Below are 19,804 nucleotides of genomic sequence, written 5' to 3'. Positions count from 1 at the left end.
GAAATTATGCGATTCTGTTAATTTTAACAAAGAATGTTAAAGGAAAATAATCAGAAATTATGCAAAAAAATGATCAAATATTGCTAAATTATACGGGGTGCATATAACCAAGGGGACAGACTAACGGGCCCTCGTTTTAGTAATGCCTTGCTTTCTACAATCACACTGCCTAATCCAGTTACTATTGTAAGTGTGCGTTTGAGTGTTAATTAAAAATAATAATTTTGGTAACTGTTTTACGGAGCTTGCAACTGCATAAGGTCATACGAGCGCGTTTGCGTGTGAGTGTGTGTATGAAACATAGTACATGTACAGTACTCACACATATCTAGAATGTCCTCTGAACCGAGGAAATCTTATCTCTGAACTCAACCTACCCTCATTTCTTAGCCCCATCCACATTTAGAAACACCCACCGCCACTGCATCACATTATCACTGCCTTTCTCATCCCGAATCAGGGTAGTAGGCCTATAATTATAATAATGTACTAAGGCCACACAATTTCCACCTTTCCCTATCCTGGGCGAAAATGCTTGATTCTGTATGTGTTCCCACTTTTCTGTACAGGTATGCCTCAATCTATGTGGTTTTTTTTTTAAATCTAGGCTAGGTTCTAGGTTTCACGTGGCCTTCCCCTTGACCTCTTACTAGTCTCACCCTATGGATTCCAATCCAACACTGTCTTTGTTATAGATGGCATTTTCAATTGATTTCAATGTTGAACAAATTATAATTACATACTGCAGTAGGCTATTTGTTGTGTTTTTTTCTCACACGATTAGAAAGGAAACGTGTAGTGTATGGAAACTCAGATCCCAATACCAATTTTTGTTCTGAAGTGATTTTGCTGTGTGCATTGACAAAATTACAATTACAGGCCTGAAACTTGGTAAAGCAAAGAATTGCTTCTGAACAAAGAATAAATAGCCTTCTTGTCATGCTTTGATCCTTATAATTCTTGTCAATTGGTGGAAAGGATTTGTACATGTACATTTTAACATTAAAAAAAAAAAATTGGGGGGGGGGGAGGGGGGGCATGTATTCCTTTTCTAAAACAATACCCCCCCCCCCCCCCTCTCCCTCTCTCTCTCAAGCCTCTTTGTCGGTCTGTCTCTGTCTTTCTCAATTTCATGTCAACCTATTTTTAATCAAAGAAACTCCATAATTATAAGTAAAATATAGTCGACGTCACTTCATTGTCGTACGTCAAAATACGAGGTTTTCAGGAGATCAAAAAGAAAAAGCAAACCACACTAGGGGACCTGTCAGTCGCCCATGGATCAGTTTCATACCTGTAGTTTCAAGTTCAAGCAAAACGCAGAAATTCGGGTCTCTGCTATTTAATTTTATTGCCTGCCGATGCCAAGTACCCGCATCAGCAATGAAGAGGAGGCGTTCATAGTTGTAGGAGGAGATTGACCCGAATAACTGACGGGCACAAAATGTCAAGACATGTGTTTCTTAATTTATATAAGGCGATTTTGAATTTTCTATGAGTTGATGCCATCGGGGATGTGAAAAATAGATAAACTCGTTCGAAGTTCAACTTTAACTTTAACAATTGGGAACAGTACTATAAAGAAGAAGCGCAGTGACTTGATAAAAAGTTCAACGCACGCGGAGTCGACTGTATTGTTTCAAGATTAAGAAATATCTCCGTGTGTAAATTTGGCGCTCGTTGAGTATTTTTATGGCGCCGATGTCTGTGGTCAGACGGTCAGGCGCTTCCCTGCTGTTACATAATAGAGATGTGGTTTCGACTCCTACTACAACATGTGCCTGGATGGGAACAGCATTTTATTTTGATCATTATCACAAACGATATATATATGTGGCGACCGGGTGTGTTCACTTTGCTCTGTGGAAGGTCTTTTTTACCATCATCTATCAAAATGCTTCCATCTTAACCATCTTGTTTAGTGTACTTACGACCTTAGAGCATGCATCAAAATAACATTGAGTGTGTATCTAGCTTACGATTATTATTGCTTATATTGCTGCTCATTTATATTATGCATGTGATTGTAAGCCTACTTGTGTGTGCATGTGTGTGCACGTGTGTACGTGTGTGTGTGTGTGTGTGTGTGTGTGTGTGTGTGTGTGTGTGTGTGTGTGTGTGTGTGTGCGCGTGCGTGTGTACTCGTGGTGGAACACCAAACCAATGTGCCAGGATCTGGACAATAAAGATGTATCTTATCTTATCTCTCTCAGTTGGTCTTTCAGTTCCAATATGAAGGCGCGTTGTTGTGCAAGCTTCTTTCCTGGTCACTACTAAGTACCTATTAACTTTTATTGAGATCACAAATAAACCAATCCCCACTGTAATTGTGCCACGCATAGTACTTGTGTACAGGCCTTGATCTATGTGTTTGTACAATACAGTACATGACGTATTCAGTACAGTGGAAACCTGATGTAACAGTAACAGGGATGGTGGGACCAGAGAAAAGTCCTGTTATATGAGAAATGCAAGGGAAGTAAGCATTTGTGGACTAATCCAGCTGTATTTATTCATGAGTAGTTTCCCATGGCCTGCGCATGACATATTCTTATTTATTTTGTTTTGTTTTCGTAAATGTTTTACGGCGCTCGCAACTGCTTAAGGTCATATGAGCGCGCGGAACACATTAAACCTTTTCAGTTGGTAGGAAATTTTGAATTTTGCCCGTGTGGCGGCCGAAGCCTACTCATATCGATTTTAGACCACCAAGGGATCTTTAACGTGCGCAACTTGCACACGGGCCCTCCGAGATTTTTCGCCCTTGTCCGAGAAGGCTAGGTGTAGATCTTTCCTATCAGAAGATCAGGGGTGTGGCTGAAAGACAGCAGTAAGAAGAAGCCAAGGAGTAGCAGTAGAAAGGCTGTAGAAAGAATCCGGAGCCCAGAGGAGGGGGGCAAAGGAGATGAGGGAGTGGGGGCAGAAAGAGGAGACGACTACGAAAGCAGACGACAGAACATTGCTAGAGAGCAGGAAAGAAGGTGAAAGTGAAAGGAGACAAATTCAGAGAAGAACATTTTTCGGTCACTACCCGGATTCGAACCCGGGACTTTTGAATGAGAGGCCAACACCTTAACCTCTAGGCCACGAGAGCCCCCTATATTATTCTTAACTTACGCTTGTGTGTAGCTAGGCTTAGGGCTCGACCGAAGTCAGCAGCACACCGCAGCCCTCTCTCGCTTCACCCGCTGCGTTACTCTCTCTCTCTCTTTTTACACCTTGTTCATGAGCCATTGTCCCTGCTATAACTACATGTATAACTCACTATAACCAATTGGGCTTCGATGAAGCTGTTGTTGTAGCCGATAACTTTTAGTAGAGACAAAGAGTAGGACCCCCCCCCCCCCCCCCCCCCCGGGGATTTAAAGAACCACTGTTATTACCCGATCCCTGTTATTACCGGGCCTGTTATAGTTATACACATGTACTTCGAAGCACAAAGTAAAGGAAGCGATGACCTTGCACAAAACTTTCTTTGCTCCCTTTTTAAATATATATATTTTTTTTTTACCGAATACTGAATTGAATTTCAGTCAGCAACTCCCCACCCAGCTGCTTCAACTGCTTGTTGTAGTTGTGGGCTTCAGGCAGTAGGCTTATGCGTTTGTCCAAGATAATCTCTGACCTGCCCGTCATCTTCAACATCATTGCCTTCCTCACCCTGGATCAGGATACACAATACACCACGAACACCTTCCACCTCTACCGGACTAGCCGCTTGATGTTATTCCTTATATATATCAATATCATGTCTTCCCACTTTTCTGTAATCAATTTCCGTGTCTCATCTCCAAGTTCCACGCGCTCTCCCCCTTGATCATACTTGGAACTTGTGCACACGAAAGAGGGAGAAGGAAAGAGAGAAAGAAATAGGTTACATTGTATTAATTATTGTTACAATGTTACATCCAAAACCAGTCTTTTCAATGGACGGGTGACACAGCAGAATCATTTCCCTTGACGTTCGGCAGGCAGCCGAAGTTTTTTAACCCTATCCGTACGCCCTGGGGTCATTTTGTATACCCAGTGTTGTATTCTTGACATTTTAGATTATTTAGAATACTTCTAGTTCGAACATCTCTTTGTTGAAACTTTCAGTATTTCTCAAAAAATCATTCTGACAGACTTTTTCTATGCAAAGCATTCCGATCGGATTAATAAAGAATATATTTCCTCTTTGGAAAGTGGTGGCACAGAGTTCCCAATGTCGTACACATGTATGTATGGATAACTCTACGGAGGACAGCATTAGACTAGAGAACCCCCGTTACTCCACAAACTTCATTACTGTCCCCAAGGTTGGCAATATAACAAGGTATGACAATGACAGTACACTACAGTACAGCCACAGTCGGACTTGTCCAACACGGCCATCCATTGTCGAGGAGAAAAGAGGTAATTGTAGACAAGACAGTGACTGACAGTCCTCTTGGACTTGGGAGTGTCTAAAAACGCAAGGGAAAAAGTGAGAAGTGGCCATTTGTACAGGAGATTGTTAGAGCAAGTTCAACAATATTCCTTTAACTTTAACCCCTTGGTTGCCAGGTGGTGAGCGTACCAACTGTTAGATCTAGCACATAATTTCCACCAAGCTCATCAGCAAGGACAGCAGTCTCAGTGGACTCCATAGTGCAGGCCTACTCATGACATAATCAGACCCTAGGTCTTTGATAGTTTGTTTAGTGTTTTACAGCACTTTCAACACAATAAGGCCTTAGGGCCTTGACAGACGAGCTACACCAATAGTCACGCAGTCACTAGTAAGTGTCGCTTACTTTTGTGTGGCAGCCATGCCAGGCGACATTTAAATTTAAGGCTACTGCTCAGTTCAACATGGACGATCGGAGAGTCAGGGTGGCTTTGGTCATGGAGGGAATATTGTCGTGTTGAATTTGAATGAGAAGCAAGAGAAAACATAACTATTGTAGGAATGCGCCCCTCGAACTTTCAACTGTGCTTCACCAAGATGCTGGTGTGTCGCAAAATGTGGGCAACACACATCTGCTACGCCAGGACTGAAAATGACACCCATTGCTCATGTGACCGCTTCCATAGTCTACAGTGCATCACCAGACTGAGCAGCAATTCCTGCTGCATTTTTTACATCTCATGCGTCAAGGCCCATAAATAAAAGCAAACGGTTAGAGGTGTTACAGGAGAGTAACAAACAAAAACAGAAGAGACATAAAGACGATAGATGCTTTTAGTTTTAGTAAGTTCTATGGCCCTTGCAACACAGTAAGGTCGTACAAGTGCTGAAGATTAGAGTTTAGTTTTAGTAGAGGTTTTTCAGCGCTCGCAACTGCATAAGGCAGGTCATATGAGCGCCAGAAGATTAGAGGTGTTACAAGAGAGTAACAAACATAAAAAAGAAAAAGGGGAGACAAGGGACAATAGATGTTTGACGGGAAAGAAGAAGCAAACCACACCAGAGCACCCACCAATAGATGTTTGAGTTTGAATTCGATAGGAAAGAAGCAAACCATTCCAGAGCACTGTCTTCGATAGAGTCACTTTCCTAATCCCCACATTCCTAAATATGGCAATATAATTTAACATGACTTGCAGAACTCCCAGTGAATCAGTATACTTCCTTTTTTGTCATTTAGGTATTAACATTTTTAGAGAGCTTGTGGCTAAATCTCTGTACAGAAGAGCCATATTAACGTACCAATATATGAATTGCAGGACTTGCAAGTTCACATCTGATGGAAAGTCAGGAACAGCTATTTAAATTTTTTTTTATAGTAGATGGTTTTACGATGCTCGCAACTGCATAAGGTCATATGAGCGCCAAGGGGTGGGTATCAACAAAGAAGTCTTTACAGGGAATCAGACTTAGACTGCTCACCTCTCTAGCTTCAACAGCACAAGGTCTGCTACAGCAAATTTTGCCAACTACCATGATGTTCCTATCATGGCGTAAATGATAAAGCTAAAAATTATGGACTTTCGTGATGTACTACGTATGTCGTAGGGTAAATACTCTCTAATATTACCCCAATTCAGTAAGATACAATTTATGGTTGGGAAAAAGGGTAGGCCTACTACCAGCATTAGTCTCGGCTTCGGTACTGAATGGCAGATGGCACTTGCAACCCAATTAGGTCATATAAAAAAAATAAAGAGGTTTTACAAGAGAGTATCAAACACAGAAAAGGAGGCGAGATAAGGATGATAGATTTTGATAAACACACATGAACTTCATCACAGAAAAACAAGGTCATCATTGATTTAACGATTCTTTCACCACAACTCAAACTTTATTTCCTAGATCATATTAGGCTTAGAAAGTTGTATGTGGCCGGCTGGTGGTAAAGCGAGGAGCATGAAGTTTTCTGTTGACTCTGTGAGTAAGAGGGAACTTGATCTTGGAGTCCTGGAAGAGCAAAGAAAGGGGGAAAAAAAAAGTCAATACAAGATAACATGGGATCTGCACAGTACCACAATCCTACCCATTTACAAGACGGAAAAATAAGAATAATAACTGAAGAATAAATACTTTGACAGGACTAGAACCAGTTGTCACTTGCTACCATCATACCAAACTTTCCATCATAATCATATTGAGTTATGTGATTTTCTCAGACTTCAGATAGAAAGAAGCTATTGTAGGGTCTAACTATCACATCAGAAGTGCTTCTATTCTAATAATAGAGGAAATTTTGCACGATTACAAGAAATGTATCATCAAACATACACTACACATCATGTTATACCATTTTTTTTTTTACTTAAAACGATCCAAAACACAAAAGTTGACCTTTCTTTACTCAGTTATGGTTCAAACAACTTCAAAAGTCAACTGAATAGGCTCCCAAGTGCCAGGATCATAGACCTGCATGTGAGCCTCAACCAGATTGTCTGAAAATTTTGTGCAACTCCCCCCCCCCCCCCCCCCTCCCAAAAAAAAAAAAAAAAGCATTTGTGGGTGTCATAAGGAAGGACATTCGAGTAACCAGCGACCACCCCAACAAACACAATAAAGAAGAGACCTAACCCTAACCCTACCCCCAAAAAGAACCTGCAACGGGCCTCATATAAAAAGGCCAAAACAAGTTCTAAATGGAAAAAAAAAAAATTAAAATACCACACTCCAAAACAAACAAGGAGCATAGATCTAGATCTATGGCTTACATCTGCATTGCTATAGGGTTTGATCTAGATCTAGATCTTGTAGAACAAGTGAATAGGAATAGGCCTTGAACTAGAAATCCGCATCCGATTCCGAACAGAGGGACTCAGCTGAGTCTAGATTCTAGATCTAAATAAATAAATAATTCACGCACCTAATGAAATGCTTATTTTTACCAATATTAATATTACAGCACAACCTATGATAGGGTTTGACACAATAGAATTGGAAATCCTCCATTGAGGTCTATAATGATCTATATAAATCTAGATCTAGATTCTATTAGAACAAGAGAGTCGGACTTGAAAAAATCCACACGATCTGAACAATTGAATTAGTCAACAAACGAAATTCAAAATGGCCGCTCGAGCACGAAACTGAAAGTAGATAATTTAGGCTGTCGTCCTTTTCCGTATTCGCATTTCTACTTAGGTTCCGACAATTATGTCGGAAACGCCGACGCCGGCAGTCGGCGGTGCGCGCGTCGGCGGTCGGCACGAAAACGAAAGTGCCCAAAGCCGACGGGGAAAAAAGGGGTCGCTGGCAGTCGGCCAGGCCTCGCACTACGCACATTGACTGATACAGGTGGGCCTAGCGATAGCATCGGCCGGTTCGCGATTGTCGGATTTCAGACGATTGTCGGCAAACATGCAGGTCTAAGGATCAGATCTTTGTCATCAACCTAGAAGCCTTTACACCCTTTCTGCTCCATCATGGTCCACTTTCTACCAAAACTTCACCATAACCTAGCACTGCAGAAAGCTGGCTATCAGCTTTGTTTGCTGAAGCATGTTGACACACGATGCAACAAAACCAGATGTCAACGTTCACTCGACTGCTGACTCCTAACAGAATACTTCTACGAATTTGAGGTAATGTTTAAAAAGACATACCCTCGTCAATGCCCCCAAATTTAACCAGTTATGCCATGCCCGTGTTTTGAATGCAAAGAATATATAAGAGAAAATTCGGGACCTGAAATGCTTGTTTGCTATGCCTGTGTGTTAGACTGATTTCTGATCACACATGTTTGAATTAGGAATACTTCAGATTTATAACAATTTTGATATCATCAGACATAACACGAGACCTGGGCAGGGCTGAGAATGAAACACCACAAAAAGGCTGAAAATTTAGGTGGAAGAGGAGGATATGGGATATCCCCTCGGGGAAAAAAAAATAAAAATAAATACATTTAAATTATAAAATAAATAAAAACCCAGAGGCACAAAATAGCAAAATCTGGTTATTTTGGAAGGATTTGAGGTCTTATTTTGTTACCATAATTCTAGAGAAAAATAATTACTACCAAAATACCGTCAAAAAGAACATAAACCATTACTATACATCATTCTTGAGATGAAAAAAAAAAAATTATTCACAGGGTTCACACATCTTTGAAAGGCCATTTCCAGTGGTTTAACCCTAACTCTGGCAAGGGTCGATTAGATCGGCCCATTTCCTGCCATGAAACTGGCAGGGCCGATCTCATAGGACGATATAGTAAACTGCTGCTTCTGCCTTCCAACTAAATATTTGGGGCTTCCTAAAGTGATTTCTGATTGGCTAAAATGCTAACCTCCAACCAATCAGAATATTTCTACCATTCTGGCTTAGGAGAAAAGTATTTTGCTTTCAAAACAGACGGATGTTTTGAAAGTGAAAGCTTGTTGATCAGGTCACAAGCCACTAATGCCAGTGTAGATCTATCACTTGTGTGGGTCTAAAATGGCCAAAAATCGATCTTTTTTTGGATACATTTGAAAGTGAATTGACTAGGGAAAGTAATTCAGACACTGTTAGTGGTGGATTTATTGGTGTTCAGTCAAGATTGGGATTAGATCTGACAGACAATAGGGATACATGTACCAGTTCTCATCCTGCCCCAACTTCTCTTTCAAATGGAACACTAGATTCTACTACTTTGGGAGTCGAATAGGGGCAGAAAAAGGAGAGCTATAGAGTAAAGTAGGTTCCTTTTGCTATACTAATTATTACAGACTACCAGCAGATTGCTGAAAGCCACATGGTTGTACTTAGAGTGTTTTTATGTTGAGTATGGTATGAAATTAGCGAGTATCAGCTGCGCTCGAAACAGACCACATGACAAATTGAAACAGTCATAACTCATTGCCTGTTCTTCTCAATCCTATAAAACTATACATTTTCTGAAAGGTAATTGAAAAACTCATATTTCTGCTATCTCACATTTTTTATAACAGGAAATGCATTAGAATGGTGAATATGCTAATGAGCATGTATATTTTTTGTCAGCCATCCTGGACTTCAAAAATACATAACCCCTTGAAAATTAAATAAAATCATATGTTCAATGGCAAAATATAAAAGTTCATTCAATTATCTTTCAGAAAATATATACTTTTGTCGGGTTTTTATTTGATGCAAGTCCATAAATTGGATTTGTAAAGCATGTGCACGTTTTGGCTGATTGGCCCTGCCATTCCTGTTAAAACCACTTGCCAGAGTTAGGGTTAATGATTTTGTGGAGCAAAATTTTATTTTCAATGATGAACAAGGTTGTGATATGCGCGGGCCAAAGTCGCCACCTAACTACCAGTACTCGATTGCCACAGCTGAAGGTGATTCTACCAGTAAAGAAGAATAAAAAGTAATCGATTGAACAATATCGGCCGAACATGGATCCACACGCACCTCGGTTTCGCCCAGCGAGCAGTTAAAAAAACTTGTAAAAATTATTATCGTCTTTTATTCAATTCTTTAAAGAAAATCCTTACTACAAATTAAAATACGAAACTTGGAAAAAAGGCGGAAGAGGCGTTTGGATGAGCGGAATTCCGCCTTTAGGCGGACAATTCTCAGCCCTGCTGGGATACAGCACTACAGACTTACATGAAACTGCAAAGTGCTGGGTCTCCTGCACTTGTTGGCAGCAATCTCCTCCACCTTGATAATGTGGATTGAGTGAGCACGGGCCCTGTGACGAGCTCCCATGTCACGGTCTGGAAAAATCACAACAAAAAGAAGTGTTTAACAGCAAGCCGGGGGAAAACATTCATGCAGACCTGATGAAAAGAAAACTGCAGTGAACTCGGGACGTAAACAAAAACAAAATCATAACATGATATATTATGTTAAGCCTACTTTCCATGAGATGTTATTCAATAGAACACCACCACGTCTTCTTCCACCCCTAGATTTTGAATTCACAGCAACAGTGAAAAAAAGCAACAAGAACCTTCTGAAATCTAAAGACAAAAGCAAGAGCACCACGAGACAGCGTAAGAATGGTATACAACTCGCTGTATTATATTGTAGCACCCAGATTCACTTCAGACTCAAATATAATGAGAGAGAAGGCGACTGGCTGCATAAATAATGTAGCACAGATATTGAACAGATCGGACACTACAGTTCATCACTGCTTCAGTTCTGTGCATTTTCACATCACTCTCAAACAAAAAACAAATCATGTTTAAACATGTCTTTGATAAGGGATAAATTCAAGATGTTTCATGTCGTGCTTTAGTTCTACCCATGGACAAAGAGCTTTAGGTCTACCCATGGACAAAGAGCTTTAGGTCTACCCATGGACAAAGAGCTTTAGGTCTACCCATGGACAAAGTGCTTTAGGTCTACCCATGGACAAAGAGCTTTAGGTCTACCCATGGACAAAGTGCTTTAGGTCTACCCATGGACCAAAGTGCTTTAGGTCTACCCATGGACAAAGTGCTTTAGGTCTACCCATGGACAAAGTGCTTTAGGTCTACCCATGGACAAAGTGCTTTAGGTCTACCCATGGACCAAAGTGCTTTAGGTCTACCCATGGACCAAAGACTGCAAGAAGTACACAAACCTCTGAAGCTATGGCAGGTGCAAAAGACATATATATGGGAGGGGGGTGTTCCAAACTGAGGTGGTTCCTTTTAGTTTGAGTAAGAATATTTTTGGCACTTGCAACACAAATAGGCCATAAAAAAGCAGATCATATTGTCTAATACATCTTGTATCGCTACTTATTTTTATACATGGAGCAATATAAATACAAAAAGAGCCTTAAATATAATATAAATACTTCATGTATATTACAAAATTTGGACAGTTTCAGAACCATAGATTTCCAGGTTTATCCAGATAATCCACACCACAGACAGAAAAGAAGGATAGATAAAAATCAAAGTTGGATGGAAAAGGAGCAGCAAACAACGCCAGAGAATCTGCTAACCATCCACAGAAGAAAAGAGTAAAGCATACCTACATCAATATTATGGTAATCTCTTATGGTATACAACTAGCTGTATTTGATTGTAGCACCCAGATTCACTTCAGACTCAAATATAATGAGAGAGAAGGCGACTGGCTGCATAAATAATATAGCACAGATATTGAACAGATCAAACACTACAGTTCATCACTGCTTCAGTTCTGTGCATTTTGACATCACTCTCATACAAAAAAAAAAAGAAGGGTTAAATGCATCTTTTTTAAAGTTTTACAGCACTTGCAACACTTCATGAACATTGCAAAATCTGGATAATTTCGTTTTTGTTGTTTTCGTATGAGTTTTACTGCCCTTGCAACACAATAAGGTCATAAAAGTGCTAAAGATTAGAGACGAGGTGTTACAAGAAAGTAACAAACACAAAAAAGGAGGGGAGATAAAGACGATAGATGTTTGATAGGAAAAAAGGAGCAAACCACACCAGAGCACCCGCCAACCACCCACGGACAATTTAAAGATTTCTAGATTTATCCATATAATCTGTACCACTGACAGAGAAAAGGAGGATAGATAAAGATAAAATGTTTAATGGGAAAGAAGGAACAAACGACACAAGAGCACCCGCCAAACATTGAAACATCCACAGAAGAAAAAGGGAGTCGGCCCACATCAACTTGACTGCCATCTCCCATGAACCACAGATTAAATTACTCAGTATTATTAGATTTAGAACCTCGAAGAAAAGCTCATACAGATTACAAGGGGCTCAATTCATTTAATAAAAAAAAAAAGAAAAAAAAAGAACTGGCAACTGTGAAACAACATATCACCCAAAACGCAACACTGCATTATTTTATCACATTGAACCTCAGCCAGGCACAGGCAAAAGAAATTTGACAGTATTTTTCCATGCTCATTTTTTTGCTCTATAAGTTACATGGGATGGGATTTAGTGTAACAACCAGGATTCACTTCATGCTCAACAAGTCTGAGATAGAAGGCGACTGGTCGTGCATTACTGTTGCACATTTTGAAAACAGGCACAGTAAAAATGACTTTACCTGTTTCAGATATGTGCACATTTCAAACTTACCCCCAACCCATTTTTTAAAGTCTCTACAAAAGACTAATAACGTTGAAATAAGTTAAAAAACTATTCCACACGAAGCAGCAAGATTGTGGATAAGAGAAAGAATGAACAGATCCATAGGTATATATAATACATGATTGTTGTTAAAAACTGTCCCTATAGGTGGGAGAATACCATATTTTGAACAAATACTAATTCACATCCTATTGAATGAAATTTAAAAGATTTTTTAAAAAATCCCCCAACCTTCAATGAGATGCTGCTTTGAACACAACCCTCAAACATCAGACTACGAGAGTGCAGATTACTTAAAACAAAATAGGACATTCACGTTCAGTCAGGAAGCAAAGAACCAAGACAACAAATACGCAGAATACAAGCAAAAGGAGCCGATCACAATTGAGAGTCCCAACAACCAACCATAGAGAAAATACGACCAACACAAACTATAAAGTTAACACGAGGGATAAGAATGACGAAGTCATTGCAATACCCCGCTAGGACAGGGACATGCAAAGACCATTCAGTCTCAGTATTTGATTACTGGACCACTTAGACTTAAGAAAAGACAAAGAGCAGCACTGGACCCGACAATAGTAATCACATGAAGAAGGCGGTTTTATAAAATAACAATAGAGGTGTTAACAGCTGTGAGAATATGAGTATGGCTGTCTTACTTATGTTAGTCATCTAGAAACCAGAATGAAGTAATGAAATTATGTCTGTAACGTCCAGGATTCACTTCACGCTCAACAAGTCTGAGATAGAAGGCGACTGAACGAACATTACTGTAGCACATTTTGAAAACAGAAAGCAAAAAAATCACTGCCTGTTTCAGATATGTGCATATATTACAATGACATAAACATAAGACAATAATATAGTAATATGACTGCAGCAGTACGTTGAAGGGTACCACAGGCAGGTTTTCTTTACCCCCCCCCCACTTCAGCTGACTGCTAAAAAACAAGTTCCCAACAGAGCAGGTAAGGACAGGGCGCACGCAGAATAACAGTTAAGTGTTACACTACAGGTACTGATAGTAGCCGATACAATAATGAAAACAGGCAAAAAGAAGCCCACTCACAACAAAAACAGCTGAGCTCAAAATATAATTTGAGAAAGTAAACTTACAGCACTGTGTGACAGCCTTGCCAGCGGTCAAGTCTCTGTATTCCCTGTACATGTTGTGGGTGCCACTGCGGGAGTTGTAACGAAGCCAGATACCGAAGTTCTTGATCTTCAGAGGCCTCTTCTCGTAAATCTAGTTGGAGAGATAATTAAAAAAAAAAAGAAATAAATAAAAACACAACCCCCTTGATACAAATAGGAAAATTATTTCCATATCATTGACCAGCTTTCCAGATGCACACAAAATAAAAATATTGAATTAACTCTTTGCGCCCGGAATTTTTTTCCAATGACCCTCACAAAACGGAATAAATTTTCTCAGGAGCACCTTCTACAATAGGGTACCTTATTCAAATTGATTCTCTCGCCATATTTTTTCAATCAAGGTACATATTCTAAATTATTTGATATTACTGGAAAGGTAATTGAATAAGCTATCACAATAGATGGGTTGCATGGTTCTTTTGTGTTTTATGTAAGAGCAATTACACAATACAGGGGGATAATAACTGAAAAACAATGAAACTGGCTAGTTTGAGGAGTTTTATTTAACTTGCTGTCACCATTATCCATGAAATACAAACATACTCAACAGAAATGTTTATGTGTAAATCGCCTTTGTAATAATACCACATACATTGTACATTGGTATTCCAGCACAGAGGACTTCCGTAACGAGTGACCACTACGAACAGTAGAACAGAGGGGTAGAGGTTGGGTTTAGGTCTCTTCTTTATTGTGTTTGTTGTGGTGGTCGCTCGTCATGAAAGTCCTTCCAAAGCAACTTACTCTGTTGACACTGACAATTTCACCAGTTGCCTTTTTCAGCTTTCTCAGCTGACTCAAGAAGTACCAGAAACGACTCTTTGCGACAGCCTTGTCAGGGGCAAATATCCTCATCTGGTACAGAGCAGGCGTTCTGTTTTTCTCGGAGGGGAGACCCCTGCCGATCACCTTGTACTCTTGCAACTGAAAAAGAGTCAAGAAAATCAATGTAAAATTTTTTTTTTAATTCAACCCTCTTGAGTTATTAAAACAAGCCAATTTATATTAGAAGAACTTGGTGTTGATGCATACGACCAACCAAAAATAGATCTAGAATCTAGATCTTGCACTTCCCCTTTTGACCACAAGGACACCAACAGTAGGTTTTTTTTTCTCAAGACGACTGACTGCTGAAACACTATGGAGCCATCAAAAATCAACGTCTTAGACAGAAGTCCTTTACCAAATCAACACATTCCTGCCTAAAATGACACATTACCCAAGCCCTAGATCTAGAATCTCATAGCTGCCACTCAGAAATTTTTTAAAAGGAGGAAAATCACACGATGGCGCACGCGCGCTCTCCGAAACCAGTGAGAGGCAAATATACTGAAAAATCTAGCCTGCGGTTTTGGAAGGGAAAACTTGTCATATTGTTAACCATAGGCAACTGAATTAAAATGTATTTGAAAAAAAAACCCCAACAAAAAACCATAAAGGCAGTAAGTTGACTAACAAGCATTTGAGTCAATTTGACACAGTTTGGACTTGGTGACTAAAAATCCAGTGTTTTTTGCCAGCTGGTGTCTCATAAAAAGATTTCTTTCACTTTAAACTTGTACTTAGACGTAGAGCAGTATCGGATCAAGGATGCAGGCAGTCCTGTACAATTGCGGTCCCGTTTGCACTTAGTGCCCTTGTAGTGTGTTTCTTATTTAGAGATTTAAACTGAATTAAAATTATAGCCTAGGCTATCTAATCATAATCTAGATATATCTAAATATGTGTAGATCTAGATTATATCTAGAGATACATCTTTTAGATCTAGATTCACTTCCACAGCAGCCACAATAGCAGTTATGTAAACAAACGGGACCGCAATTGTACAGGAGTGCCGCGGGCCGCGATTTCTTTAGCAAAAAACGGCTAGGCCTAGATCTAGATCTAGTTCAATTTTCTAATGAACTTTTCAAGTCGCACACCGGCTGCTTCTTTCTCATTCCAGCTCCTTTTATTTTGCATTTTGAATCAATTTCTCTCGAATTTCTGCCAATTTCAATGACAACTCGGCGCGCTAACGCACCGATGCCCGATCGACACTATTGTAGTGTGTTGCTCCACAACAATAAACAATTTGAAACTAGCGATGGGCCTAGAAGAACGGAAGTAGAAAGCTACAGGCGGACATGCGCAAGCAGCGTTTTCATCTCTCTCCCGGTTCTGTGTTTTCCGCCCGGGAAAAAAGTATGAAATTTGTGACCAAGAGCGGTCCAGCGGAGGAAGTTGCGGGAAAAGCTAGATGAAACGGAATTTCCGCTATTTAGCGGGAAAGTGGCAGCTATTGAATCTAGAGTACATCCTGTGGTGCGATATACAGTAAGCGATCTTTTGTGGATATCTCTGGAAGTTACAGGTCGATCTTCATGATTTTTTCACCAGAAGTTAGAAAAACTTCCTCTCTATACGGTGTAGCGCATTACTGTAACAGCAGTTTAAAATTTCTATATGTTGTGGTGGTGTTTGGTAACGTGTGTCTGGTTTGGTGCGCAAGGTTTCTGGTTTGGTGCAACATGTCTGGTTGGGTGCGCAATAGTACCATGTTTACAGCTCTAGATCTAGATCTTTTCTGACACTTTTCATCTTTCTCTATCCTGGCCTTGTCTTCTTTTCCTTGCAAGAAGTTCCTGTACTGACCATAACGGAAGGCAAAGGTCAATGAGGCGTGTTCTTTTTGGGAGCTGTGCGCCCCCTTACAGGAGATTTCCTTACACTGTGTGTATGTGTTTTGATAATGGATAAAAAGAAAGGTGCTGTGGACACAAGAAGGGGAAAGAAGAAAACAAGAATTAGACTAGGACTAGACTAGTATTTTTGAAGGAAAAGGACCCAAAAAAAGAAGAAATTGAAATAGAAAGGTGCTGTGGACACAAGGAGGTTAAAAAAGAAAACAAGAATTAGACTATACCTAGACTAGTATTCTTAAAGGAAAAGGACAAAAAAGAAGAAGAAAAAGACATGAAAAGAAGAAATTGAACATTTTGGAGATTAAATTTCCATATTAATTAATTTTGACATGAATACATTAACTGATCATCTTCCAATGATAATATAATGCATCCAAACGGAAGGAAAACAGTCTGTTTCAGTGCACAATGCAGGTCATAAAGAAATAACTTAATAAGTAAAACAATCAAAGGGCCTAGAAGTAAGAAGCCACACTATCAATGCCAAACAGCAAAAAGCCGATATTGTGCACCGAAACGGACTGCACAAATTTGGTCTGCTTCAGTGCGCAACCCTATCTGGCATGTTCCTGGGCATTAAGAAGCAGCCTGCGATAGTATTTATCGATTCTAGTATACATTCTACGATACATTAGAGCTAGATTAGCTAGATGTGCTAAATAATCGACTACTCAAGCGCTTAGTAAATTCACCGATACCGGTTACGAAAACCATTAATATGAAGGGGCAAAACTTTCCGACACCGTAGAATCACGTGTGTTGACAGGAACCTCCAAAACGAAAGTGAAATAAGCTGCATTCTGCGCATGCTCACAGAAAGTAACCTCGTTTTCGCTGTTCTTATCCAAAACAAAGCAGGAGACTGGGGGTTGCGCACCCAAACAGTAGCGCGGTGATGCGGGCCTACTCTAGATCTAGATCTAGATAATCCAGCTCATATGACCAACCCAACTGTGGAATGTGACATTTTTGAGGATGTAGCCAATCTTGATCTAAATGTTAGTGTTGGGTCAGAGGGCAGGACAAAAAGGGACAAACTGATCAGTGGACCATCCATTTAACCAAGAAGAAAAAGGGACAAGGCTAGAAACATTGACTTCTTCAGAGTTAATTGTAGCCAAATTTGTAAGTGTAGACTAGTGCAAAGCAAAAGGTCTAAGATCTAGGCCTGCCTTTGCCTTTCTGCTAACATTTTGAGTGCTGCATTCTGCTGCCAAACTCAAACAAAAAAAAGGAAAAATATAGGCCAAAGGCCTAAGGTAGGCCAAGTAGCCTAACAGAAAACGCCTACAAATAATAATGACAATCTAGATATATCTAATAAATGTAAGAGAAATAACCTACGTTCCCCTGAAATAGGATACTGGCCGAATAGTTTTGTAGATTTTCATGCCAGTTATTCGTTAGATTGCCCAGAAGGGAAATAAGCAATGCCTGCGACATGTGGTGGCGAGCACAACGTGGGCTCAGTGGGCATTTCGAAAAGAAACAACACTGAAATAACTGGGAGAGTTTTGACATAAAAAGTTCTATTCTAAGATTTAAAAGACTTCAAATAAGCATCACCAGTCCAATCTAAGTCAATATTGTCCATAATTATATTTTAAAAAGCGTAATTGTTCATAGCGTACCTCGCCTTTAGCCTTCATGATGAGGGTTCGGAAGCGGAAAAGGAAGTTGATTTTGTGAACGTCACGTGACCAAGACGAAATCCGAACGGTGTTTAGTTTCTTTTACGGTGAAGGTTAAAAAATACAACTGTTGCTAAATTTCCTACCTTGAGGTTGCCAATCATCGAAACAAGTAGCAGAATAAATTTATTAGCCAGAGCTAGAGTTACTAGATCTAAGTCTATTTGCCTACAAGCAGCCCTTGTTCCCTTAGCTAAGCTGCTACGTGTTTTCTAGGAATACGGACTGCTGGGCCTGCTCTGTCGCACAGAACGTATTTCGCATTTGGGGGGATATTTTCTTCCACAACTAATCACAAATCCTTTAATCCCCCCCCCCCCTTTGCCTTTTGCATTTCCTCAGATTTGGTAATATTTTCCAGAGCTTGATATCTTTTGCTTTAACCAACAGTAAAACGTTCTGTGAATTCTTGATTTGTCTTTAAAAGATTTATTTCAGTTTTATGTTGGTACTGTGCTTTGACTTGCCTTAAAAAAAAATCTCATCTGCATTTTACTCCCGACTGGTAGCCTACATGATCACTTACACAACACACTCCTTGCAATGACACCCAGATCATCATAATTTAACATTTTTGAAAAGATTCTGAATGAAAAGTCTCTTTGGTTTTTAGTTCTATCTCCAGGGTTCTTCCAAGTTATTATGCAGCCTGGTGTAGGCCTATAGATAAGAAGTTCTGTTTGTATCTCCGAAGGCTTGAAAGGAAAAGACAGTTGTTCATTTTTATTTTCGCTTTGTTAGACTGGATGCATTGACATGTTTACATGTTTAACAATTTATTACAAAACGCTAAGTGTATAAAAACACAGAAAACATAATAATATAATCAACAAAAAAACTGACGAACCGGACGAGGTTAAGTAAAGAACTGATAAGGAAAAGTGGACGGTCTATCTTTATAAACTCCCAAGTACTAGCAATGCTTTGTTCATACATCTTTTTTCAGGTCTATTTGAAGTCTCACCTCATATCTCATCCAACTGCAAGCAGGTTAGCTTGATTAATTTTCATGTTTCATTTCTCTCATTTGTGGGCATATACTCCTCGATGCACTCTTTCTGCGTGTCTTCAATTTCAGTTTGTTTCTATTTGATGAGCTGAATGGCCATGCGTCTTTTTAATAGTATTCTCTTAACTCATTTAAGGCTCGCTATTTTTGGAGTACTATATAAAAGAGGCATAGCTTCGCTATATTGATGAAGATGTGTTAATTCTGTTTTATCCCGTTAATAAGGCAGTTCAGACAAAAAACATGTGTACTATGAACATTGCAAATCCATGCCCCTGATTTGTGTATGATGGTTCAAAATGAGCACAACATTGCCTTTGGTCTTTCGCTAGTCGGACACAACGTGTCTGCTCCGTCCTAAAAGAGTTAAAACTGATATTCCTTTCTTTCTCACGAGCAACACAGGAAGGTGGCAGGTGCTCTTGTGTGATTTGCGGCTTTCAATAAATATTTCTTTTTTTTTTGTATTGTTTTCAGTTCCACAAATTTATACCAGTCGTCTGTGGTGTAGCAATTAAAAGCGCTTAGCTTAACTGTCGCACGCAGGAGACTCGAATTCGGTTCCCGAATGAGGAGAAAATTAAAAAAATATATTCATGAATATTATATATCGAGTATCTCTGTCTTTCTGCTGGGATGTTGTATCTCTATCAGCCCGACCGCTTTCTAAATTATCTAAATTCTAAAATGTGTCGATTGGGGGCATAAAAACATCTACATTAAATAAATAGTAGGCCTATATACATGTATTTTATACATACATGTTATATAAACACACAAACAAACACACATTCATATACACAAGCAATATATATATA

At 39.6% G+C, this 19,804-nt stretch overlaps 1 protein-coding gene across 1 annotated transcript; it reads right to left on the bottom strand.

The window, feature by feature from the left end:
• Positions 1-6,229: 6,229 nt before the first annotated feature.
• Positions 6,230-18,073, bottom strand: LOC101847108 (60S ribosomal protein L18a; the record flags this gene model as incomplete). The annotated part of the gene is given in 5 exon segments (XM_005097794.3): positions 6,230-6,379; positions 10,007-10,116; positions 13,561-13,690; positions 14,347-14,526; positions 17,918-18,073. Coding segments are annotated over 5 exon segments (531 nt in total). The 3' UTR covers positions 6,230-6,286.
• Positions 18,074-19,804: the final 1,731 nt, after the last annotated feature.

Source organism: Aplysia californica, unplaced genomic scaffold, assembly GCF_000002075.1.
Source record: "Aplysia californica isolate F4 #8 unplaced genomic scaffold, AplCal3.0 scaffold00164, whole genome shotgun sequence".
NCBI lineage: Eukaryota > Metazoa > Mollusca > Gastropoda > Aplysiida > Aplysiidae > Aplysia > Aplysia californica.
Note: the sequence above shows the minus strand (reverse complement) of the source record. Positions and strands in the feature narration are given on the sequence as shown.